The sequence below is a fragment of the Dermacentor albipictus genome, chromosome 9 (genome assembly GCF_038994185.2).
Source record: "Dermacentor albipictus isolate Rhodes 1998 colony chromosome 9, USDA_Dalb.pri_finalv2, whole genome shotgun sequence".
NCBI lineage: Eukaryota > Metazoa > Arthropoda > Arachnida > Ixodida > Ixodidae > Dermacentor > Dermacentor albipictus.
Window position 1 is genome coordinate 58,623,900 of NC_091829.1, and position 27,637 is coordinate 58,651,536.

Sequence of the window (27,637 nt, forward strand, 5' to 3'; positions counted from 1 at the left end):
TGCGCCAGAATAGTTGGTGCCTATTATGTGGAGATTCGTTTACAGATGCATCTCAACTTAGTGCCCATCTCGTGACGCATACGAGTGGGCAGTCGTAACAGTGTGACTAGTGCGCTAGAGAAGTAAATCGCCCACGGGTTTTGCATATTCACGTGACCATGAAGCCGGGCAGGAAAATAACGCTGACATTTTCCTACAGGGCTGAGAAACTAACCGAACGCATCGTGTGGAGTGAAACTTCTGAGTGAAATGTCAGACGTAAAATATGCTGCTTGATTCTGTGAAGTTACCAGAGAAAACGTCGTCTCCAGAAGAATTTGGGATGCTTGAATGTGAATTATGCTGCAGGTGCTGGCTAGAGCTCACTGTTTGCAGAAGTATGTTGTGTGCGAAGGTAGCTTTAACAAACTTATTTCTAAAGAAACTCTAATGGGCTGCAATTTTGTGTTTTGTGCTACTAGAAGGTTGAAACGTTCGCACAAGATTCTTGACACCTCCTTTAGTTTTGTGCAAGCGTTTTGACAGTGTACTAGTAAACAAGCTTTACCTGCCTGTCATTTTATTCATTCTGCAGTGCGAATAGAAGGGATCACCTCTAATGAGAAACCATTTGAGAATGAAAGTACTGTGTTCTTTTCAACTCAAAACTAATATCTGCTAATTATTCAGGTCCTTAGGCTTTGCTGCCATTCAGAGACTGCTTTTCCGACAATATAGAGACATAGGAATGCAAAAAATTATTTACTGTACAAACTGCTCAATTCACGCAATTTTTTCGTTCTCTTTGGCTCTTGTATTCATACTCAAGATTATTGTTCTTTATCATGTTAATGACAACAGTGAGACTGTGTTAGACTCAAATCATTTGGAGCTCAACTATATATGTTGTTTCACTGCGAATATTTAAATGATTGTTGTATTGAAGTGGAACCTCTGTTAGTTTTAGAGTGCTGTTTCTTATTCACTCGGAAGTCGTATCTTTTGACTTGCGCTCCAGTCTAAATACAGCTGTAGAATTTTTTTATGCTGATATGACAAACGTATACCTGCGAGCAATGACAGGACGATTGAGATACAGTCTTTAGTTATATTATGGACTTTTTAGGATATTATGGAACTACTATATTTTTTCCAGTGAGCGTGTTTTACTGAATAACAAATTTAAAGTTACAGCTTAGCGTATGACGCACCAGCATGTATCAGAACATTCTGCCATAGTCGAGCCTTTTGTAATCAAATTGCACTCGTAACTCGAATACAGTTGTGCATTCCGTAAGACACGGCAGTTCCAATGAGAACGCTGGAATCTTCCACGAAATAAGCGAGAACAACCGAAACTCGTTAATCGCAAATCATTCGTTCAACGATCGAATCATGTGCCCGGCACTGTCTTCCTGCCCGAATGTAGCTTGTTTTGTTGGTTCCCGCTCACACTATAAAGAGTCCTTCATGACTCACGGTTCTTGTGACTGTGTTCTTCACCGTCACTACAACATCACATCTCGTACAGGTGATTCCGGAAAACCGAATAAACCCTACCAGCAGCCATGAAAACAACGTGAACGTCTGCGGTATTGAAGCAAGTGGTTTACGCCGTATTGATACGTTAGCCGGCCAAGACCATTACGAAATTTCTAACAGAAGCAACTGGCATCGAAAAGACGTTAAAAAGGCGCACTCGCAACATTGCCGCCCAGTGGAGACCCCGACCACATTATCGATCACTGTCGCCAAGGCACTGCCTCTCACTTCAGCGCCGAGGGTACACTGGGGCAATACGTGGCCGATATTTGGGTCTGTATCCGGCAAACTAAATACTGCCAACTACGGAGGTGCGGTTTCTGTTATTTGAAATGCCGAAGGTCCTCCGGCACCAACGCGAAATCAGTCTCCACGACGAAGAAACGACGCGCTGCTATTTCGACGAAGCTCCAAAGAAAAAACCACCCCTCCTAAAGGATACATGACGGCGCCACGAAAGAGTGCAGATGGGACATTATCATGGAGCCATGATCAGGCACCTCGAAATAACTAAGGTAAAACTATGAATTACCAAGATCGACGCTATCGCTGCGCAGTGGCCGCTTTAGTGGACACAGGACTCGACTACACCGTCATTAATGAATCCTTAAGCGCACAGTCAATGACAGCTATGACTACGCGGCAAGGACCCGAAATCTGAGCAGCTGGAGGTCACCTGAGAAGGGCGACTGCAATGAGCACGTACTTCGGACAAAAGAGGTGCTAGACAGCCTTGAGTTGCAGAATCGCCGTTGTGTCGCAGGATCACAAGTCGCCCGCCTACGCATCAAGCACCAGCCAAGGACGGTTAATAGTGATCTAAAGAAAGGAACGATGCTTGATTCTGCAACCCGTGAGGGAGAATGGCGAAGCGTCGAACCAAACAGCGCATGGTTTTTTGTTTTTGTTTGCTTTAAATCTCAGTAAAGACGTCACGCCGCCTCTGTCCCTGCCGCGCAGCTCTACCTCCCTCGCTAGACTCCACCCACCGTCGCCGCCTCGCTATGCTGCGTGCAGCTATTTCTTATACTCTGCTTTCACTCTCTGTCAGCAATCTCTCCCCCAGCTAGGCGAAGCTGCGAACGTAAAGAGAAAACCAGCGAGGCGCTAACTGCGCCACTGTAAAAACATCTTATCCAGGTGGACTGATCTTTGTTGACTCACATTACTTTACTTGCAGATGTACTATCTGTATCAAACGAAACACGAGCAGCGGATCTCGTGACCGAAGCATAAGTGAAGATAATGTGCACGCCATGGGATAGTTATCACCATTGACACGCTCGCACATCGGGTTTGACTGGATTATGTGACGGTGCTCATCCTATACCGCCATATTTTTGCATCTGTTGTCTGTGATTTTTGCTTTCTCCCTTTGAAATAATGAGAAAGAAAGCAGAATACAAAATATCGCTATATAAGGCGAGCATCATCGCCTCGTGAGGTCAAACCAGATGTAGCCGTCAGTGCTGAAGACTATCCGCCGTGGTTGCTCAGTGGCTGTGGTGTTGGGCTGCTGAGCACCAGGTCGCGGGATCGAATCCCGGCCACGGAGGCCGCATTTCCATGGAGGCGAAATGCGAAAACACGAAAATGCGAAAAGAATTAGCAGTGAAGACAAAGGGAAGAGAACACAAACTTGAATTCTACCCTGGCAAGTGGAACACTTTCCTTTTAGTAGTACTACTATGGCGCTGCGGATAATGCATTGCAATGTGAGAGGGCTAATTAAATCCTTGATGACATTACTAAACTATTACTTGAACACAATGCTAAGCTAATTTTGAGTCCAGGTGAGGCGTCTAAACTCTGACCAATAAAACTTTCGCTTATCGGCTATATGAAGATACTCTGACGACGGCATTGTCTCATTGGCTGGTATGACAATGACTGTGCAGACAAGATTGTCACTTATAATCCACAACTTAAAACGCCCATCAAGTCAGTGTCTCTGCAAGTAATTCTAACTGATAGATTGTTTAAAATTCCTTCTATCCACCTTCAATCTAATGGCGTACTAATAAAAATACGATTTTGTGGCTGGTGAGCGAATGCTGGTAGTGAATGCTCAACAATTTGTAGCGAGACTTTCGGTGCGATGCCAATGGTAAATACATAGAACAAGTTATTGTAGCCTCCTCTGAGCGGTTAATAAAGGGGAGGGCACCTATTGTAATGTATCACGCAATTAATATCCTGTTGATTCAGCGCTTGGCCCGTGTCGGCATCTACCCTACTTGGAAAGGAATGTTACACAATTTTTTTAGGCAATGACCACTTCACAGCAGCGTCTATTTCAATGCAGCAACACGCCTGTCCTAGGCATATTCCTATGTTAAAGCAAGCTTCGGCCAATTGCGTCGTATTGTAAAAAATCAAGGTGTCTAATTCTTTATTAGATAAGGAAACTTAGCATAGACGACGTAATAACATACTTTAGTGCTTTTATTACTGACGCTATAGAATACGTACAAGATTAAGGAAATCAGTACTGAGAAGAGGCGAGGGAAAAGCAAATCAAAGCATGGGGCACAGTCCGTCGATTCCGAAACACGTGACATTTTACCGAATTGAAGAAGGTAAGTCAAAGGGTAGGCCGACGCAAGGACAAGCTAGAGAACAAGCTGGGGCAGTTTCTCTCTGGCGTAACGTCCTGTGCACAAGAGATGTAAGTCTGGTATGGGCTAACAAGCTAACAATGGCAGGAAACTCATCCGTGCACTCTGGTGAATGACTGATGCAGGAGCCTAGAAGAACACGCATATACTCTTGGTGAACACTTCGAGCATGTGTGTCTTCTCTATGCCAAAAATTCAACCATCTTTGCCTTTTCCTTAAGATCTAATACAGCTTCTCTAATCTTCGAAGAAAACTTGTGCTGCCTGCGCCACGTTAATTTCGCCACGTTTTCAATTGGCTCACTTTTGCATTAATCAACTAAGGCTTTTAATTAATCGCGCGTGCATCCTGCAATTGAATCACGGCGATTGAGAGAAAAAAACTTTATTCAAGATCCTGGCTTCCGTCAGGGCAGACGGGCGGCCCGGATGCTAGCCCCACCGGAGCCTCCCTTCCCCAGCTGGCGGCCGGACCTTCAGTCTTTACGGCGTCGACGGCCAGCAGAACTGGAAAGATGTAGTCCTTCGGGCATTCGCCGAAAAGCATGTCAAAGCTTGTTTACTTACTTGAACATTTTATGTATCAGCTCACTTCGCTAGTGCCGAGTGTGAAACATAATTTACGACTATGGCGTCATCACTCGCAACGATAGCAACCTGGCCTCAGTGTCCACGGTTTGGCACATGTTCTTCATTCATAGCGTAGGACATGGATAATCACAGAAACATGACAAACGCGTCTCACGTGTCCAGAAGTAGTGGTATAACTCCAAGCACAGGCCAAGGCCAAGTAGGCATTAACGAAGCCTAAACCACATCGAAAGACAGTTCAGCATTAGCGAATGCCATTGCGGTCAAATTGTTTTTAAACTGAAGCATTTTAGGCTAACCATCCCGGACTTTGTTGGTGACTGTGGCTCCTGCTATGTTACCGAATAGGCGCGTGCTTCACATGGCTTCGCACGCATGCGCTGTGCAGTTTCCATTACCCGACCAGCACAAGGATGAACCGAGAAAAAAAGAAGTCAACCTTACGCCTGTTATTGGCGTCATATACTGTTCCTGTGCTATACAGCCCCTGTCATTGGTGTCCTTGTACGCACCTATCCTTGCACAACGCTAACATGTGAACTGGATGTGCATAATTTTCTTTTCCTCTTCTTATCTTTAAGCGTGAGGAGGCACAACATTGTAGACTGCTTACGATCAAGACTTGGTACTACCGAAAAAACAAATCTTTAGCGAAGATAACTTTTATGGGCATCGCCAGGTACGCGCGTGCGTGGCGCGAAAGACTTTCAACTCTTAAGTGACAGCTGTGCGCAAGTATTATGCTTAAATTTTCGATACAGTAAATTTAGCGGCAGAACATACATCAATCTAAATAAAAGACCCCTATTTGAGGCACACAAAGGTTAAAAAAAAATTAAATTATGGGATTTTACGTGCCAAAACCACTTTCTGATTATGAGGCACGCCGTAGTGGAGGACTCCGGAAATTTCGACCACCTGGGGTTCTTTAACGTGCACCTAAATCTAAGTACACGGGTGTTTTCGCATTTCGCCCCCATCGAAATGCGGCCGCCGTGGCCGGGATTCGATCCCGCGACCTCGTGCTCAGCAGCCTAACACCATAGCCACTGAGCAACCGCGGCGGGTACACAAAGGTTAAAAAAAAGGAAAACTTCACTTGCGTTTACATATTTCAGAGAACGCATGCTTCGTCTGAAAGGTAAGCTCTTGCTTGAAAGGCCGATCATTTGACAAAAAGGTGAAAGGCGTTATTGAGCCAGTAACAATGAAGTTTAGTGGAAGGACAACGTTTACCAGAAGTGTATTTCGTTGTTTTGGCTTTCTTACGATGAATAAACGTGAATATAGGGCACGTTGCTATACGACCCGAGCAAGTTCGTGCTCTTGGCGAACTCGGAAGGCTGTCTCACCAAAGAGGGCATTCACTGAGGCAATCGTATGGTTCTAACCGCAAAATTGCCTCATTGAACAATGCTCCCTAAATTTAACTGTAGACTCACTCCTTGAGGCTGACGTACCAAATTCCCGCGTGTAGTCAAATTCGATGCTCTATCAGCTCTAGCGGACAAAAGAAATTCCTGCTCTTGCCCGCGTTAGCCGTGCGCGTATTTTCAAATTTTCCTTCCTACGGCGGCTGCTTCTGTCAAGCATTAAACTTGTACCGCAAGATAGCGTTGAGAAATTTGGTCCTATCTGCATGGTTCAGACATCAAGATTTTGCCATCCCGTTCATAATTGTCCCTTTGATCATATGGAGAGAATATGATTGTCTAGTACAATGATGTGGCGACGCAAACACAAGACACCACCATTGCTTGTACAGGACTTTTGCAATTCACGCAGCAATGCCTCGTGGATGACGATGCAAACTGACGGCAGGGCCTGCCTACTAGAAGGAAGAAATTCTGGCAGCCACAGCCCATATTACTTTCTGGAGCCAAAATGGTGGCCGCTGTAACGGGGTGCCAGCTGATCACATGTGCAAGTGGAAATACACGGTGGTTGTTGTAGGTGAAATATTTCAATTTATTGAAGTAACGTCGCTTGCTTGTTCAGGCCACCTATCGTTTACGCTCGGTAATTAATTTTCGTTCCAGTACGGCAAGATGGATCTGATGTGTCTGAGCCGCATGATGACTGCAAGCGGCTTTGGCATGCTTCCGCCTATGTTCCTGGAACTCGGTTGAGTGGAAAAAATTTTTGGTGTGAGGCATTTTGGCAAGAAATAGCACTGTAGCATTACGTTAAGGCTCTATGCACAACTAAAAACGCACGGAAGCGAGCAGGAGCAAGCCTGTTTTTACGGAGAGAACTGACGTCACTTATACGTGCCTTGGATGTTTAACGTCTATCATTGCTTGTATAGCTAGACACCCAGGCCTAACGCCATTGTCCACAATCTGCCCATTGAGCACGTATTGGTGGGCTAGTTGGTTATGGATGATTACAAAGACGGCGCCGAATAAAACAACACACGAAGAAGGGGGACACCAGACAGCGCGTAGGCGCTGGAAGTGCCTACAGGAAGCGCCTACGTGCTTTCTTGTGTCCCCCTTCTTCGTGTGTTGTTTTATTCGGCACCGTCTTTGTAATCTGCCCATGTGAAAGGCAACGTTCAGTCAAGAGCGGATGTGTAGAGGGTATATTTCAAGCGTTAAGTGATTCTGCGATGTTTCACCGGCACCTCGGGCACTATCTGGGAGTTTGCCAACACGGTCCTACAGCTGACAGGAAAGCCGTGCTACACTGAATAAGGAGAAAAAAGGCACCGAAAGAAATATTGGCTAGCTTTACCTGTTTATTTTCGCAACCCTGTAGCTGCTAAACCGCACGGATATAAGCGTAATCGGAGCAAGAAATGCGCAGTGCATTAAAAGCAGGAGGATGCCATCAAGCTATGACACTTGGACAATTCGTGCAACGCAAGCGAGTTCCTCGCGTCTCATTTACTCTCTACCATGCTCCTGCAATGTATATGCATGCTCTGAACCACCTCCCGACACAGCGTGCAAAACAGCGGCATTAGCAGAATATAAAAGTCTAAGAAAAAAAGGAAATTCGCTTTGAAAACCAAGGACCGCACATCAGGGATGTCCTAATTGCGCAATAGATGCGCCAAATGTCCATTAACCTGTTCAACAATAGCTTTTACCTCTACCTAATGTAATCCGTGGTGGTACAAGAGGCACCTGGAAAGCACCCCCACGGATTTCTATATTGCTCCGCTTCCAGACGCACACACGCAATAAGCCCAGATTCTGACCAGGGGACATCTTTACCCATTAGAAAAATCGGCTGGTTTGCGGCCGCATCGGGATTTAAACCCCTTAACTCTCGCATGCGAGTTGGGTGCAGTACGCCCCAATCATTTGGTGCAGCTAAAGAGCTGTAGAGCAGAGAAATTAACAGCTCTCTCCTTTGTGATTACCTTCTACTGCACTGAACTCACACCACCACACACTCCTCAAAGTGAGACACCTTCCCACATATGTGGGCTCCATTTCCCTGTAGATTTCGATGGGCGTTCACCCTTTGCTTCATAGAAAACGAATCACACTTTGTTGGTCGTACTACGTGGATGTGTGAAGCACATCCATCTATCTTCAACAACTGACAGCAGCGCCGTGCCGTGGAGCTACCAAAAGATAAGTTCGGGCCGGTCCAAAAAAGGTCCGCCGCTGGGAATGGACATGTAGACTTCGCATTTACAGGCGCAATTCGGCCTAAATATATAGGGGAAAAGACTTTCTGATTCGCCCTCGTATAAACGTTGGGTCGCCTTTTGTTCATTCGGTGTATTCACTAATTGCGTCAGGACTGCCAATATCTCGCGAGTAGCCTTAGCACTACTCCTGAAAGAAAGAAGCATTAATGACACATGTTCGTGTCTACGGTTTTTGGCTGGGTGACGGCTTTACTTAAATTTGCTCTGATGATTTGGTGTCAGCACAGCACGTGTCACTGGGGCGCCTCTTCTAGTGTACGAATATTAGCACCTTAGCGTCAACATAGTGGCGCACTCTGTCGTCTCTTTTTGCCAGATGGGCTTTGCGACTTTAATCGAGTTGCCCAAATGCCCGACCTTTTATTGGTTCTGTTTCATCCTTTGCAGAAACTGCGCATGCGGGATCATAAAACAACGTTCTGTCTCAGAAAGACGCTAGTACTCGAGAGCGTCAGCATCAGGTATGACTGAACAAGGAAACGGTGGACACACGCCAACCGCATTTACCTTCATCGACGGAGCAATCCCGGATAAAGGCTGTGAAGGCAGCGAGGGTGCCTTAGGCACTTCCGACGATTACCTTACGTGAGTATTCCCGTTTGTGAAATTCTCGTTCGATATTGTTAGCCGCAGAAACAACCTGGAATACAGACTTTAATAGCTATACATTTGTTTCCACAATGAAGGGGGCGTATTGGAGGACAACTTACAGGCAGCGTGCCGGCGTCTGTTTATGGTCATGGTAAAGAGAAGCGCCTCTACAAGAGGCTAATGTTTTTATCAAATTGTATATATATATATATTTAGATTGCGGTTGATCATAGCATCGCACAATCGTAGCAGTAGCCCATCAGCTGGGATGTTGCGCTGCTTAGCTCGACATCACGGGTAATGTACCAAGCGCAGTAGTCTTTCGCCAGTGATTGTGAAATGCAAGAAGGCTCCACTACTTGGACATAGGTGCAGATAGCAGAAACCCAGGTGGTGAAATTAATACCGCGATCCCTCCAAGAGGCCGTCATAGCGAGATCGATGTTTTGATGCGTGAAACACGAGGATATAAATACTTAGAACAGTACGTCGCACTTCCTTTGGCGGTCGAGTGAAGATAGTCCAGGAGCCTCGCCAAATATCGCACAAGTAGTACAATTTGCTCAAAAGGCAAGAGAAGTGTGACCAAGTGGGCAAACTTCTGAAGTTTTGGCTGCTACTTGTTTTTCACGAAATACAAAAGGTGCACTTGAACTAAAACGCCATTTCCCTTTGAAGTGAACGCTGTGTTCATTTATACGGCATGTTCGGGTAAATCGGAAACTACTACCGGGACGCCACGACGACAGCGTCATTTTGGCGGAACTGCGAACGGCCGCGTTCGCAGAGCGTGCGAACGTAATCGTGAAATGGCGAGAACAGTTGCCAGCCACAAATCTTAAGATGCGCGGTCGCAGTCTAGCACAGCTATTCCGGACGGGGCTGGGCGACCGATTCGGCCGATTGGCAAGGCCCCTTACACCGAGCTGTCGTGCTACTGTGCCATCACGAGAGCTAATATAACCTAGCCAAGCCTAACCTAACCTTGTGTTATTTAAAGCATAATTTTAAGCTCTCGCGCGCTGTTTGCGCAGGCCGCTCATGGCGCGGCCGTTGTCGCAATGTGTTGGCACGTATGACATCGTAGTTCTATACGCACGTAGTCTAAAATGAACACCTTGAAGGGGATGGCAGCACGTAATAATCTCGTAATCTTGCAGCTTACCACCTTCTTAACTCGGTTCTAGCACCATGCGTTGCTTTATTATATTTCGTGGTTCATGTGAAGATTTAAGAATTTACGTAATTTAAGAGCGTGCCATTCACCATGTGCGGGTCACGAAGTGTTCATTTTGATAAAATGATACATTACGCGTAGAACCTTCATTAACGAAGCAGGAGTTCCCTTGTTCCAAATTCTGTTTGCCAATAACATTCTTCGCATATATTCTGCCGTAACTGAGCGTTCATTCAAAGGCCAATACATATCTCATTCCAGGTATATTGACGAGTACATCAATGACGCGTGGAAAGTGTTGAACCGCCAGACCGATGCCACTGACATCAATGGTATGTACGGCATGGCCTTTAACTATAGATACCACTCGCAAAGATGCTTAAGAACCCACGGAGGAGGCAGCATTTCCATTCATAATGACGGCAGTGCACTTATAGGCCATACCGACACCTTACTAGCGTCACCATGTTGGTTGCTGCTGGTGCAGTCAGCGTGAAATTGATGCAGATGAACTGAGCGCTAACAGACACTACTCATATTCTACGTGCCTCAACTTTCGAATGAATTCACTTTCAACGCGATGAACTCATTCGCAAAGGCAATCGGCGCTTGTCGATTTGTTATGGATTTCGTGTTAGAATGGGGTCAGAGTAACAAGCTTTGCAATGCGTAGCAAGTCAACCGCATGTGTTATTCTTCATGTTAAATGCTTACTGGAGGATCCTGTCATGAGAGGGTCTCTTGCCTGGCGTGATTGCAAATTTAATTTATACACTGGAAATTGTCAAGACGCCGTCAAGGGAGCGTTTCGGTAATACAACTTTACGAGTACGTTCGCTATGGGAGAGGATAGATGGCATCGAGCTGTCGTGCTACTGTGCCATCAGCAAGGCGCGTGTTGCTGCTTACAGACGAGCTCCCCCTCTGCCTCAAATGGCGTCCTCAAGCGGCGTTCCTTGCTTGCCTTTCCCCTACGGGAGCAAAGGCCCTACGTCATGTCAAGGTGACGAGCCCCACCCCCATTTTTTATTTCGATACGTTTTTGTCGTACGGCAAATATGTTTGTGCGCAATCTGTCATAGGGGGATGAACCGAATTCCCCTGCAATGGTCATTGCCACTGCAAGCAGTTCGCATTGCACAGATGCATTTGTTTTTGGGACCTTGACCCGCTCTGCCCAAGTGCGGCTCCTTCCAGAGGAAGGGCACATGGCCTACTTTTGAAAATTGCGACTGTTTCCTGCCACGCACCTTCATAGACGTTGGAGACACGGTAACCAACACTTAATTTACCAGCCGCTCTTGTGTGTTTACGACAGCCAAACCTGGTGAGGGGACCTTTAAGACGACTCTCTGCCTTCCTTGCGGAAAACCAACAACGCCTTATTAATATTCTGTAAAGCTTGCGGTCATTATATGTAACGCAACGTGGCGGGATCATTGCTGTTACATTATTCAACGATACTGCCTAGTCAACTTGTGATTCTGCAAGTATTTCTGATCTCACCAGATGCCGGAAACACGACCCTCACATGTGCGCTTTTGGGCGGCCTATTTTAATCAGCGTGATAGGTATCGAAGGCGAGCAGACGATCACAGCCATTTTTTTGTTTAAAATTAGTTGTTAAACATGCACAGCTAGCCGTAAATGTATTCTCAGGAAAAGCAGCTACGCACGTAGGTAAAATACATGCATAGGATAGCCAGGCTCATAAAGAATAGTCCACTATCGGTGGAAGCTTGCATCTGTCACATTAGGAAAAGGTTTTCCTGGATGTTCAAGCTTGACTGCAGTTTTTACACTTGTTCTGTCCCCCATTCCTTTGTCCACTACCAGATCAGACTGTCTTCTGCTAATGATGAATAGGCGATATGCAGAACCTCCAGATGCACTTTTGCACACACCCTGTTGACCTACACAAGGTAGTGGATATCGGGTACAATATAATGAAAGCGTCAACATGCGGGTTGGTAACATCATTAGACAGCCATCCTTTCGCTTCACCACCCAACCTTTCAAAACAATTTTTTTTAATGGCGAGCTTCGTCTCTGGGGCATTTCAGATTTTCCTACTCGATAAGAAAAAATGCTTTGAGGAACAGCTCTTAGACTGACATGAACGACATTCGTTGCATTTGAGATAGTTCTAGTGACTGTTGTCAGGGGATTACATATTTGGGACCTGGATGGTATGCCGAAATTGCCGGACATTGGCATGTTTCCAAAGATTTGAAACACAACGTCAGTAATTGAGTAACTCTAATCCTAAAACAAATATCGTAGTACTGCGGACCCCTTGTTTAGAATACCTAAAGCGACCAAGTATGATTTAGAAATTTAGAATTTGACAAGAAATGACAAATGTTTCAAGGCGTTTTTCAAAAGTCGTAGCTACAACATTCTGGTAAATTTCAGAACGCTGCGTATTATCTTGTCGATTTGCCAGTATTATTAAACGTTCTTTTTACGAATTATGATATCGTTTTTATTGCTCAATTACAGAGATGTAAGCTTGATATTGTTTTTCATAAATTTCGCATAAATAATACATTTTAGAAGAACTTTGACAGCCTGATCATGAAGTTCATTTACGGCAGTCAAGAATTCATCATTTCCTTTCACATTCGATAGCCTGCATCAAAGTTAGTGCAAGTGTAACAGAATGAGACCTTTATTTGAAGCAGTTACTCGTTAGTCGAAGTGGGAGGGTCCCTTATTCCAGGAACCCTCTGGCTTGGATCGCCCTCCGTGCCCAGAAAAGCAATATTCCTGCTCCCAAGTACTTAGACAGGAGCCTCCGCGCTGAAGTTTCCTTTTGCGTGTTACTAACTAAGCAGCTTTGCAATAACGAGAACGCGTCCTTCTTGGTAAAAGCAAGTTTGGTGAGTGCCAAAGTCTGCTTATTAAGTTTATTGTAGGTTTTATTGCGACCTTAGTGAAGCATGGAAAACACTTATTGCTGGAAATTAGAGACAAAGATTTGACCTTTGTAGTGCACTAAAAAGTAGTGATCTGTCGTCTTTTGCTTAGAACACGATCGTGTTCTCTGTGCAGTCATAATTATAGTGTATGTATTTTTAGAAAAAATCAACGTTCTATGAATTTGATCGAGCTTGGCCCTTTCGTCCATACGAGTCTCTTGCTTGCACTTGGCACCTAATTTCAGAATTTCTGAAAGAAAAATACTGCATACGCCAACACAGCCGCCAGCCTTGCCTACAACTAAAGCCCAACTTAAACGCTTTCATGCCACCATTCTCAGCGTGAAATTTTCTTGCTCTTTCAATGACCTTTGCACAGCGGCGAGTGAACACCTCTGCTGTTTTTTCGGGCCATGCAGATGCCAGTGACAGCGGAAGCACCAATTACGGGCCTGTTGTGACCACCGGCAGGGCCGTTCACGCCTGGCCCAGTACGAGTCGTGCTGGCATCGAGAAAGTATCGTCCACTACCAAAGACATCGCGAGGTGAGCCAACATTGCGAAATAGTTTTTCACATAAAGCAACCTCGACATTCAGGAACTTCGACGGCGATCGTACCGCTCACCCCAGATCTTATCCCGGATAATAAATAGAAAAATAGCTAATCACTATAAAAGCACATGGAAACATCTGCTTTAAGGGTGCCTGATGACGTTTCAAGGATGCCTGATGACGCTTCAAGGAGGCCTGATTACATTTTAAAGACTCCTGAAAGCGCCCGTAAGATGCGTGGAGACGTTTAAAAGAAGCGTGGATACACGTTTCGTAGACGCAGTGGAGACGTTTCGCCGACGTAGTGACGTTTGAAGGACTCGTGATATAGCTTCAAGGGCGCGCGAAACAGCTTCTCATTTCTCCATACCGTAATGTATGCTGACGCGGTGTGTACACTGGCAGCGCTGCAGCAAATTCCCCGACGAAGAGTGTGGCCAATGTTGGGCGATCAGCCCCTTCGGCGGGTGCAGCCAGCGTAGTTCCGCCATCCATGAAGAGCTCATCAACTTCTACGTTCGTTGCATTCAAAGATACTGTCACTCAAAGCAAGGCGTTGCCAAACCAGTGCTTGCAAGAACGGCGCTGAACACGATTCCTTGTCGACCGGCGCCACCGTTTCACTTGGAGTCATATAACCGACACTAATCCTGCATCATGTGGAACGAAAAAGACTTTGTAAGCAAAGTTAACTCTCTTACATTTCACACGCAGCACAAACATCTTCTGCAATATGCACACACAAATATTGCAGATGAATATAAGGGGACTTGTACGCAATCTAGATGTCAAAGAACTCATTTAAAACTTAGTCCTAAAGTGATGTGACCCGCCGTCGCTGCGTAGTGGCATAAGTATTCGGCAGCTAAGCATGAGGTCGTGGGAATAATCTCCGACCACGGCGGCCGCATTTCGATGGGGGCGAACTGCGAAAAGACCTGAGTACTTTGATTTAGGTGGGCCATAAGAGCCCCTGGTAGTCCAATTATGCCGGAGTCCCCAACTGCGACGTGTCTCATAAACAAATCATGGTTTAGGCGTAAAACCTCATAATTCCGCAATTTTTAACTGTTGTGTGTTGAGGAAACACAGTTAATCACTACACACACTCTCATCCACAATATGTGATTTTTACCAAAAAACTGTGACGATGTTCTCTTCTCGTCGGGTGGTGTGGCTATAATAGTAGACAAAGCGGTTCCCTGCCATCAATTGCAACGCCTAATGACCTTTGAAGCAGTTGCTGTTGGAGTACTGCTGCTCGATAAGATGCTGACAATCACTTCGATTTGCATACCTCCCAACCATCAACTTCAACGAAGAGTTTCAGAGCCTTATGATGAACTTCCCGAAATCTATATAGTGTTAGGCGATGAAAATGCGCATAGTCCACTTTGGTGAGATTGTCGCTGTAATTCTCGCTGTAATGTTGTTCTCCTGTCGACACCTCTTTATTAATAACGAGCCAAAAATTTTCGCTTCAGATAAAGCATTATCCTTGATGGACATAAGCATAGTATCATGTGCACTCCTGCCCTACCTAGAGTTGAACGTCCTAAAGAATCTGTGAGAAGTCTGGTCCAGGAACTGATCAGCCTATGTACGCAATAATAAAACACCTTCACTCTGATACACAAATTGCTCTGTGGCCCCTTTTGAACACCATGTGACCAACAATATACATTTCCCTAGCATAGAAAGAGGCTATTCATGTGTCCATCTGGAACCAGGGTAAGGATAAATCTTCTATTGCAAGTTGCCGGCCAATGGCGTTAACAATCTGCTTGTGTAAGCTATTTGAAGAAACTATCAAACGTGGGAAATTACTTTATTTAATGAAACAAATTGCTTAAACTTTATCAATGATAATTTACCTGACCACCTCATGCGTATTAGGCTTACATCCGGGAAGCTTTTGTTTAAAAACAGTTCTTCCTGTCAGTGTTCCTTGATATCGAAAACACTTGACACCCCACCTGGCCCCACGGACGTTTGCGACATCTCTCGGAAATGGGTATTCGAGGCAACATGCTTAATGTAGTATAAGGTTATTTACAGAGTTGGCAATTCTCTGTCCCTACCATTATTCCAGGAGACCGGGTTACAAGAGGCTCGAGCACTTAATTATACCATTTTTATCGTTAAAATGATTTCGGTACGATTGTTTACTCCACAACGTTTGTTTTATTCCGCTTGTGTCGATGACGAGCAAATTGAATTTAAATGAAGTAACCCCGCCATCTGCGAAAGCGAAGTTCAGATTGGCATGAAGAAAGCATCGACAAAAATGAGCAGGGGGATTTACTTGAATTACATTTCTTGAAAAGCTCCTCCCTCCTCTTTTTTTCAAAAAAGGGGCGCGTTGCCAGACCCCCATATTGAGGTGCATGTACAATACTTACCAGTCAAAACAAAGAGCACAAAATTTTAAGGCATCATTTTAGGCCCCAAGTTAGGCTTCTCTACACTCCTGAGAGAGTCAGAGGAAATGGAAGATTGATAGACAGGAAGGTCCCCCAACATTTAGTCAAGTTGGATAACCTGCACTGGACGAAGGGAAGAAGGGAGGGAAAGTATAAGAAAAGAGTGTACTGGTGTATATCGACGACCTAGCTGAGTTCTTCGCTCTATATCACAAATACTCACAGAGTCCTGAAGTACATCAAAAACAAATGCCAAAACACAATGAAGGTTCTTAAAATTCTGTAACAAACAACGTGGGGTAGTGACGGTCAGTGCCTCAAGCTTCTACAAAAGCCTCATTCGAACATGCCTGAATTATGGCGCCATAGCGTGTCAGTGTGCTGGATCCTGCCAGTCACCTAGCCATCCGGCTGCCCCCTTGTAAGTACTCTAGCAGTTAAGCTGACAATATTTGTGCAAATCAAGATGCTTTTCTGAATATAGCGGATGAGTGCCATGGATCGGACATTGCCCTGAGTGTTATGCGTCCTATGCCAGCCAACGCAGTGTGTCATTGGTGAGACCAAAACATTGCAAGTGGCGCGTTTGCCAAGCACAACTTTGATTTTTCGGAACTTCCTTTGATTAAATGATGATTTCAGCTTTTTGTCACAGCTCTAAGTATCTCCCACGAATACGCTTATTATTTGCAGGAGTTCTGACGACGCCTGGCGTTACCAGTTGAACACGCAGCACACGCCGACAACCGACCAGACTTACAACCTTGACGGTATGTTGGCAATGGTCATTCGCCTTTACAGCAAATACTCGAGAGATGCCCTATGTCTACCGTGACAGTGGCGCATTTATTGCGCATAAAGACGAGCTTCACTCCAGCCGCCAAGTCAATTTCCGCAGGAGCCGCCTTATCACTCTCCGTAGTAAGAAATTTGTGCCCATGTGAATGCTTGAAAATTCATACACAACCTATGTAGTCTAATTTTTGAATAAATTGATTCTCACATGAGTGAAGTAGCGAAGGCACACTCCTAGGTGATCCAAGCAGAAGCCGAGGCTATACATTTTACGGAGTCATCAGTTCAGTCATAATTGGAATCGGCGCTTCACCATTGGTCTATAATCTTATTTGTCAAGCAGACTCTCGGTGCATTCGTCGTGCTGACACCATAATAAAGTTTCTCTTAAACCAATCGAACTTTGTTGACAAAGACAATGCTTAGATACCAACTGTGGTTGCTTAGTGACGTTGCCATTCTGCTGCTAAGCACAACGTCGAGGGGTAAAGTGGCGGTTGCGGCGGCTGCATTTCGATTGGGGCAAAGTACAAGAAGACATGTACAGTACAATGGGCGCACGTTAACGAGCCCCAGGTAACGAAATTATTGCGACGGTTTCAGCATGTAATGCCCCAGAAATGCAGTTTAATGATGTTATGACGCCAATGCGGAGCAACGTGTGCACCTAAAGTGGTGTTTCAGATGGCTATACCGGAGGATCGAAACGGTACTACACGGGCGAATCGCTCAACAGTAGCATGCTACAAGCAGCCGACGTATCCCGCTGCGCTGACTGCAAAAGTTACGCATGTGATTTGGGGCTATCCAATAAAGTTTATATTGAAGCCCTAGGCTCTAACAACAACGGCATATACAATATTATCATTTAAATCAATATGTCGCGCAATGAGATACAAAATTGCGGGCATGTTGCTTATGCTCTACGACTACGAATCTACCCCAACTAACATAACTATACGCTTCTCAAGCTTTAACAACTTCCGACCCTATGCCCATATAAACAAACACAGTACTCAGCGGCCACCTATAAGTGTAGCACTACCTCGAAATTGTAGCGCGTTGGTAACAAGAACGTCCACTACATGAAGACGCCACTGCTTCCCAAACTAAATGTTTTCTTTTTTGAAAGGTGATGAGCAGTGTTGGGTTCCATGAAGAATTTTTTGTTCTTCCAGTATCCATGCAACTTCCTTCACTGCTCTGACAGATATTAGTTGCGATTTTAATGGTGCTATTTATAAAAGTAAAAACATCCGAAAATGAATCTGCCCTAAATATTGCCGTCTGAAAGAACACTATAGTTCAATAAAATTCAGAGATGCTAAAACTGAAATTTTAAGTACCGGCGCTTCGCATGCTTTCTGCTGCACCGTTAGGTGCCATTGCCTCGCAAATTAACACTTCTCCATTACTTTCCAAGCTAATATGATGACTGCAACACGACCCTTACATATGTGCACTGAGTAACCTTTCAAATTCAAAGCATTTTTTCGTCAAAATTTGCTACTCTGACAGCAGCTATCCATCTATCTGTCAATCAATCAATCGATCTATCTATCTATCCGTCAAAAGCATTGGGGGTCTCACGGTCGTTTCGTTAACTTGGTACGAAGTAAAATATGTATAGTATGACAAGACTGCACGAAGAACACAAATTATCGGCCATAACATGAATATCATCCCATTCGTTTGATGTAGGTCATCAAACAGCCGCCTACGTTTTGGTGCTCTCATGGTAGTTTCGTTAACTTGGTAGGCATCAAAATTGGCACAATATAGCAAGAATGTATGAGCAACATCAATGATTGGTCATAATATGTATATCATGACATTAGTGTCAAGAAGGTTATGAAGCAGCCTCCTACATCTTGGTGATCTCATGGTCGTTTCGTTAACTTGGGATCTACCACAATTTGCAAAATGTGACAAGACTGTATGATGAACATAAGTGGCAGGTCATGACATCAAAATCATGATATGCGTGTCGTGCAGGTCACGAAACAGCCGCCTAGGTCTTGGTGTGTACCAAAATTGGCATAATATGCCAAGAGTGTAGACGAACATAAAAACTCAGTGCCCTTCCACTCTGTGAACAAGGATGACCAAGGAAGCTGTGTGTGTGGGCCCCTTAATGGCAAACGGCACTTCAACCGCGGGACTGCCCGGTTTGCGCAATCTTCGGCATCAGCCCACGTATGGGGAGCTCTTAACGCCGCCTGCTTCACCTCCGCTGCGGGTCGGCCCGGGACCACACTGTCTTTGGGACTTTGTGTCTTCACATGGACACGATCATAGGGGAACAAGCGCTTAACAGCTATGCTCTAGGTGGTGTGTGATGTCATGAGTGAATTTCATGACATACTTGTCAAACATCCGCCTATATCTTGATGCTCTCACGGTCATTTCATGAACTTGGTAGGCTCCGCGCACGCTGCTTCGCACAACACCGTTTCCCGCAGAGCGTAGGATGTGCCAGATTTTTTATTGTTGCCTGATAGTTTATCGATGGCCTACACAGGGATGTAGGGGAAGACAGCCGTTTCAAGCATGAAATACATGTAGCTCCCGTTGTCGGCAACCTTCAGGAGACCTTGAGCAAACCTGCGGAGCTGTTTTCCAGGAAATCAAGATGAGAATGGGACGTGAATGGAGCGAGAACAAATCGAGAACAAATAGGCATCGTGGGGAGAGCAAAACGATATCATCCGGGGAACCAGTCAGAACGTCAGAAAATGCAGTCTCCTGCCTGCAACTCCTTCTAGAGGACCGCATTACATAGGGTAGTTACTGCCCAAAGAAGTTAAAAAAATATTGCTTCCTATCGTGCCGGTAGCGAGCAGGAGACCCCGATTAAAGGGGTACACATGCCAGTCTCTAACTGCTGGGCGCTATCACAGGTGGCGCTTCTCAGCCACGACCTCACCGATCAACTTTGGGGCGTCCGGCACGCCGAGGATGCTGCCCACGTCAAAGGACTCGAGGCGGCACCTAGGTTCGGGTGGTTATAGCCCTACCCGGCGCTAATCACCGACCATATTGAATAATGTTTTCACTCACTCCCTCCTACTTCTTACTCCTGCCTGCTTGAAGCATCACTTAAGTTGTAATTTCTTGTACGCTGAAGTTTAATTGGTCAGCTACAATAGCAACGTTCAAAAGAGAAGAACAGCGCAACATACAATTAACTCATTTTCAGAGCTGAGATGTGGTTACATGTGCTTTTTTCAACGCCAGTGGTCCGTGACTTACGCGACGAGGACTTTGCGCCGCCTCCAAGAGATGGCGCAACGCTGCGTGGCCAGGCCGGCAGGGTCCGGCGAGCAGCGGATGGTTATCAGGGTTAAGATGGTTGTGAGTAAGCGTCATAACTACTTCAACCAATCATCGTTTTCTGGGAGCCATTTCATAGTTGCATATAGTGGAGATTCCAGTAGCATCAGTGATTTTTCTTTTCGTAATGAGATCTTAACGATCCATCACGTGTAGCCTGTGTTTCCTTAAGAACTTCATCTACAGGAGTCCTGAAATGGGATTCGGATAACCGGCTTCTGAAATGCGAGTACGTCGTTGACAGGCGCATGTATGAATCGTAGAAGGTCAACAATTTCTGGACAGGCTTCGAAGAAAAATTTATAATACCTCGTCTGAAATACGTCCTCTCATTTTTTTTGTCCTCGTCTACAACGGGCTATGTCTGCTGCTCGTAATAGATCAAAAGGAGCAAGAACATTGTGAAGCATCTGATCCGCCTATAACTTGATGATGCAGCAAATATATTGGGTCAAGGGTTGCGCGCTGAAGAAACGGACAAGTTCATTTTCGCTTCGAACACTATCGTGTTCTGCTCGCGGTATCTGATTAGGCGCAATTATCTTCTGAAGAAGCCAACATTTTCATAATATCGACAGTGTTCATCTCCCTTATGGCCACGAAGTCTTGGATGCATTCAAGACCGAGTTTCAGAAAGGAAAGCGCACCGCATACGCAGGCACTGCAATAGGATTCCTTTGCCACTAACAGCTTTTGGCTCGACCATAAAATGTTCCTTTCTTATGAATTCGCCTTGCACAGCGTTGAATTAACACCTTTTATGCACTTGCATGCCATACAGGTGTCTCTTCAAGCGGTAGCCCTAGTCACCTGCAAGTGGGGCCCACAAGCAGCATCGATCACACAAAGCCCAGCACGAGCCACGCTGGGATGGTGGAAGCATCAGCAAGATTACAGTACGGAGCCAGGTAAGTCGACATTAAGAAATGTTTCATTGCTAAACAACTCGGAGACTACAGCGAATGCTTACCGCAGTGCAACTATGCCTGCCGCCTCTAAATGCTCAATGCTCAATGTGAGCGCTAGCTCTGATGTCTGAAACAGGAACTGCTTCAGCAGTTTTGAGCATTTGGCAGGCGGAGCTGGCGTTAACATACTTGCTGGTTGCAAGAGAGCAACACGACACGGACAGAACAGAAAGCGTGGGGCTTCCCACAATATACTCGAGAGTACTCGGGCACTGCAATCGTTGAACCACCATCGGCATGATGGGAAGTACATAGATTTGTCTGATTATTGTCAGGGTGTTGTGGGTCCGTTTATTAAGCTTTGTCTGCTTTCAGTGTCGTAACTTTCAGAGAAATCTATACATTTCCAAGTGCAGAAGACGCTGCAAACACGTATGATCTGTACTAATGGAAACGACTGAGCTTGTAGAGTTGGCCAAATGGAAACGCGCAAAGCGTCTCAAGGCACTGGCTTGCACGCAATAATTATATAAGGGCGCTTCATATCGCTTGTTGATGCGTGCGTCAGTAGCGTCATAGTTTTCAATATTTGGTCTCTGTGTTCAAGTCCTGCCGTCCGAAAATTGTAATATTATTTCCATTAATTATTACGCAGCACAATGTTCAAAATAACCAGTTTACAAAGTCCCTAAGCCATTTGAAGCCAGAAGTAAGTTTAGTCAAATGCATGTACCTCCCATAATTTCCATGCTCCCTAGAGACTAGCGCCAGAGTTCCCTCTACTGGTCAATGTACGAAACTAGGTCGAAAATGAGGGAAACACCAAACATGTGCACCATCATGCAGCTACAACAACTCGCCCAATCTTCCATCCTGTTAACACGCTGCAATATGCGGCGCAGTTGAAGGCTCGTTGCCGGCTTACTCACTACACCTTATGGAATGCATGTGGATAAGGAGTAGCAAGATTCACTCAAGGCTCACAAAATGAAACAGTTTATCTAAGTTTACCGAGCGAAGGTAGCGTGTGCTCAGAAAAAAAAAGCTTGTCCTAGAGCGACCGAACCCGCTGTGGCAGGTTGGCCGGAACGCCTGAGAAATTAATCTTCTTCGTTTCCCAGATACTTAGACTTGCACGCGTGTGTCGGCTATGAACAATCGCTAAATGACCGGCGTCACTGTTTTGATGGGCGAGCTTTGAGATCATAGGCTGAACATATTCCACACTGTCTTGATAGTTTCAGGGGACCAATCAATGGCTTATGTTAGGTTCTAGGCTACTTGCTGCATGCGGGTAGTATTACTTGGCTTCCCTTTAACGTCATTCTGTACACAATGCGTCAGTTCTCCTACCCTATTCAAAGTGTGTTTTTGTGAAATCAAGAGCACTCTCGGATATACATCATACAGTGTATACCTTCGGGCACGCATCCAAGGAATGTGTGTATTCATAAGAACGCTTGCGTAAGCGACTCTTGACGCACCCGTAAGTTGTGTAAATTGATATTTTACCCGAAGATAAATCACAGTAGGCGCTCAAGAAAGAACGTGATCTTTATTGCTTGCAAAACATAAGTCATGCAGTTTCCGACTATACGAGCACTAGTTTGTTGCATGCATTATAGTGCGCGATGGGGTGACTAAGGATCGGCATTGTTCTCGCAGAGCCTGGACAATTTCATAGCGCCTGGGCAAGTGAAGTTCCGCCTTTCAATATCGTTCGTTTTTTTTCCTAAGTCACTGCGTGACGAGCTGCTTTTTCTTTATTGCTACATACACAAAAATATTACTCAATCAAGAGGGCTTGTGCTTTTATTTCCCATTATGGAAAACCATCGAGTGTTAGCAGGTCGCTCAAGTTCGAGAGCAGAGATTTCCGTAAACATTGCAACAGTTTGTCAGCGTATGCTAATGTACTGTAGCTGGGAAAATTTTAACGAAACATCTACTGCCGGTGAATAGAAACATTTAACGAATGCTTGATTTGAAGAAATCTATATAAAGGCAGATATAAAAATGTTTAAGGTTATTCCACATTCTAGATAACGCCTCGGACCCCCATAATATACCGACATTCCCTTGGCGGCACGATGTCCGACATGAAACTCGCATACACGTTGTCGCCACATGTGGTTCTAGGTAATATGGCGAGAAACTTTGATAGGGACTATCGAGGCCTGCTCCTAATCGTCACCAACACCATTCTGTCATAAGTATGAGGACACATGAGTGGCCCAGGCAGGCTCCTGAAAGTCCCGTGAAGTGGGAAGATGACCCAGAGACGGCGAGCAGAGAAATACTTGGTACACACTGGCTTCCCGCTCACACATTGTTTTAGATTGCCTGATCTGTGCTACGGAAATTGCGTGCAATAGGGAGTGGCATCGGGGAACGATCGCTTTGGGGCAAGCAGCTGTAGTGTCCTTTGCAGATTCTGTTCATAAAGCCATCGCTGTGTTAGCTTAGCTATTAGGCGTGCTTTCGCGCAAATGTAACGTTAAGTTTTCGATTAATGAGCAAGTCGTTAGTCGAATATAAACTGTCTGTAACACCATGATAGTGACTCTGTTTATCTAATACCTTGGTATAGATGTAATAGCTTGCCCTTTGTCTTGTAAAATAATATTTTTGTTCAACTTGATCGCGTAACTGGCAGCATATTGTATCAGACCAATGTATCTGTGTAGCTTATGTTTGCAGGGCGCAAACGTTTCAAGGAGGGGACTTGTGGTCATAAGTTGCATCAACTTACCGAAATGTAGGCCTCGGTAACAACCTTTGTTCTTCCACTGTTAACCACCTCAGGTCTTATGTTCGTTTCTATGGTGTTCTAGAAATCCTCAGACCACGTGGGTTCACCAACGCAACACGCAGTACTACCCGACTGAAGGCACATCCCCCATCCAGGGTACGTGTGAGAAGGTTTTTAGACGTTGGTCTACCACGCCTCGCCTTGCTAGTGATTGGGGAAGCCGATGTCTGGTGTCGCATACGACGCATTTAAACAGCATCCCCACTTGCTCTCTGGCGCACGGTTCTGCGCATGTATATCTGAGCTGAATATCCTAAACTGAACTGTTGTTCCATAAACTTAGGTTCCCCTGTGACAAGATCTAACGGATTTATTGCTGTGTTGATCAAGCTGCACGCACGTGTACGATTCTGTTCTAATCGCTAGGATGGTTCGTAGATTATGTTTGAGTAATTTCTGATGCCCATTTACCATGCGTGTAGTAGCATTATGTGCATTTGTAAGGTAGAGTGTTCCCCAAATAAAGAGGCTGAATGACACATGCGCTACAAGACACTACCTGGCCATGTGAGATACGTTTGTCGAAACTACGAGGCAGGTTGTCCCAATTTGCTGTTCAACATATCATGTCCACGTCGCGACGAATTAAATCAGCGGTGACGCTCCTGAAGCCTTGCACTAGTAGCAATACTTGTTTTTGGAGCTGCTTACTAAAGTGCATAATGGCATGAGAAGTTGAACTTGGCGGCGCATATAGTTGCTACCATACACTTGACAAAATAAAAACCTGCCAAATAATCGTAAAATAGCATGGGATGTACAAATTGCAAGGCTAGGACACAGACAACTGCGCATTATTGCATAACGCTTTCATTTAGCGGGGATCCCGTCACAATGTTGGTTCCACTCGGTAACGCCCATTGAGTGCCTCAGCAGAACCCAATAACTCCCTTGTAGAAATTCGTGCCAAATGGCTGCAGTTTTCATGCGGTTGCTACCATACGATCGCCTTCAACTTGATAGTCTTGACGCTAAGTCAAGACTACCAAGTCATTTAGAGACACTGAACTACTCGGTTTACGCCTACACATAAGCTTTCGCGCAACTCCAAACGCTGCTGGGTGGCCAGGTCACGTGAGCTCGCGCAGTGCGTGGCATTTCTACAATTTCTTCTGCAGATAAGAAAGGCTTTCAAAACTGGTCGCTACCCTGCGTCCGTTCTCGAGATGACTAGGTGTCCTAAGCTGAGCTGAATTTTTCGAAGGAAGAATTGTCTTGCACCCGCGTATGCCACACATGTACGGGAAAAACAACTATGCGGGTTTCTGGGAATTAAAGCTTTGCAGTTTACAAAAAAAGATTTTCTTCACAGCATGTCGGTATGTGGACAAACTTGTCTTGGCCTGGTGGTTGATAATTTTCACTTTCATGAACTGTTACCTGCCTATCGAGGAAAACAAAGATGTTATAAGGCGGATCTTGTGCGAGTTATTTGGAAGGCAAAAGAGGGAGAGTTTGCTTGTCTAAGCCACAGCCTTTGATCTTCCGAAAAGCTTTCCCATTTAGTGAGAGAAACTGAAAATAAGCAGCCAATACGAGTGCAATACGTTACTATAGAACCATGCGGTTTTCCCGTCGTTAATTTTTTCAATAACAGCAGAGCCCTAGCATGTCGCCATTAGTCTATGCATGTATGTTCAATCCTGTTTTGTGACAAGCCAATCCAATGGTTGACGCCTAGTAGCCCATCGCGTAGATAATGCTTTGTCAAGAAACCAGAAGCAAGAAAACAAAGACCAAGCTTTGTAATATAAAGCATGCTCTAGTCTAAACATCAAAGACCGAGCAATAAAACAATGAACTTCCAATACGAGCACTTGTATTTTTCGTAGCGTCACGTCGTGCCTTGGGCTTTTCCTGCTTACATTTAGAGAAGCACTCCAGACGGAAGCAGTGCTGTTATAATTTATTAGCATCAAAACTCAACCAAAACGAATTGCTCCCCTTGCGTTCTTAGCAGGGAATGTGACACAGTGTGGATCCAGCACCTCTGATTTCAGGGTACCATCACAGCACAGAAACGAGAAGCACCGGTTTCACACTTCCAGTCTTCAGCAGCAACGGCGGTGGCGGCAACGATGCAGTGGCCAGTACAAGCCCCGTGGGCCCGGAGCAAGCATCGGGCATTCCGGGAAATGATGCTAGGTGAGCCAAACTTCTGTTATAATTCCGTTCAATAGACCAACCCATGGTGACGACATGGAAGACCGTCTATGGCTCAGTTATGCTTGCACTGACAGACTTGTACGAGGGATTGAAGTTCTGATGCCTGAAGCTCCAGTACCAGCCGTTGTTCTCACAATACGGCGCTGGCTTTAACAGGAAGCTTAATCTCGGGATCTGCTGCCTCGGTTGTAAATTCGAGAGAAGAAACCATCTTGCTCTGCAACCACCGCAATAACATTGTTAAACCTCACGGCGTTTTTTTTTTAATTGGCATATAACTGAAATAAAGGAATTCGATTTTTATCTGTTACTGAAGAAACAGATTTTGAAACTTAAGTATGAAAATTACAACCTAAATGAGCCTTAAAAGATGTCACGATTATCTAAACTGCACCTAATGTAAAATATAAAGTGCCGAAAATTGATACATTACACAGCACTCTAAAATGAACTATTTTATGAGTAGATACTTTGGAAATGCTTGCATAAATGACAATTATTTTACGTATCTTTTTTAAGATTGGCGATTGAAGAGTTTTTTCATGTTGAAAACCAAAACGAAAATTTTATTTCGCAGAATTTTTGGAATTTAACTGTGCCAATAAAATGTAATAAATTTCAATTGAATTCATACGGAAGATAATAAGGAACATTGTTCCTTAGCCTTGATGGGTTCTCTTAAAACGCTACTGCGGCGGTTGTAGCCAGTTCCTCACTTTCCCAACATTTTAATTATTATTTATATCTTCATTTTATTTGCAATTTAATAATTTTCTCACGAACTTCTAGCTTATTTAGTACATAACGCAGTCTAGATACCGGCCAAGCTGGCATGATCGGAAAAGACGTGCAATGTAAACCACATCAGTTGAGCCGCACCATAATATTGCATTTGCCATGTGAACAACAAAAAATATAGGTATACAAATAATAGCGCATTACCCACACAATAGTGAACAATGTACACCTAGTGCTAAGCGCAGATATTTCAAAAGAGCAACAGGCTGTAAAGAATACATAAGCAGGGCGCGCGCGAATCTCCTCCCGAGCAACACACCTGTGCGCCTTAAGGATTCTGCAAGGAAACGTCTCCCTTTGAAAGGGCACTGATCCTCATGAGTTCCACCCCCTTGTCGATGCGCTGGCTACCGCTACAACCTTCAGCTACCTTTGCTTACCCCCGCAGGCCACAGTGTTCATGTGCATATCTTTCTTGCATTTTAGAATTCCTGACGTCACCGGCACTGAGCCATGGACTGTGCAGTACTACCAGGCTAGTGGCACAACTACAGTCTACGGTAGGTGTGGGAAGGTTTTTAGCCGCTCGTATACCACGCGTCGCCTTGCAGGTGACTCAGCAATCTGTCTGCTGCCGCATACGATACATTTGTAGAGCGTCGCCGCTGGTTCACGGGTGCACGGTTCTGCGCCGGTCAATCTGCGCTTTACTTTCTGTATAGTTTCATATACTCAGGAACTTAGGCTCCCTGTTGAGATGGTCCGATGGGTGAACGGCTGCGGCGATAACGCTACTGGTGTACGTTTGGTCCTGTATCCCTGC

The 27,637-nt window shown here is 45.1% G+C and overlaps 2 protein-coding genes across 14 annotated transcripts in view; both read left to right on the top strand.

The window, feature by feature from the left end:
* LOC139049981 (zinc finger protein 83-like) overlaps positions 1–27,637 on the top strand; it is a 145,594-nt gene that overhangs the window by 49,179 nt on the left and 68,778 nt on the right. The gene's annotated exons all lie outside the window — the stretch shown is intronic.
* LOC139049982 (zinc finger protein 70-like) overlaps positions 8,741–27,637 on the top strand; it is a 31,149-nt gene continuing 12,252 nt past the window's right edge. The window contains exons 1-9 of one of the 9 annotated variants that reach the window (XM_070525947.1): positions 8,920–8,982; positions 10,427–10,497; positions 11,077–11,168; positions 13,506–13,632; positions 16,756–16,832; positions 20,972–21,098; positions 23,933–24,006; positions 25,896–26,055; positions 27,301–27,374. In XM_070525947.1, the coding sequence (XP_070382048.1) occupies positions 11,099–11,168; positions 13,506–13,632; positions 16,756–16,832; positions 20,972–21,098; positions 23,933–24,006; positions 25,896–26,055; positions 27,301–27,374 (709 nt within the window). In that variant the 5' untranslated portion in view covers positions 8,920–8,982; positions 10,427–10,497; positions 11,077–11,098. Of the gene's footprint in view, positions 8,983–10,426; positions 10,498–11,076; positions 11,169–13,505; positions 13,633–16,755; positions 16,833–20,971; positions 21,099–23,932; positions 24,007–25,895; positions 26,056–27,300; positions 27,375–27,637 lie in introns of those variants that run through there. The other 8 variants (XM_070525944.1, XM_070525945.1, XM_070525948.1 and 5 more) reach the window with 8 other exon arrangements.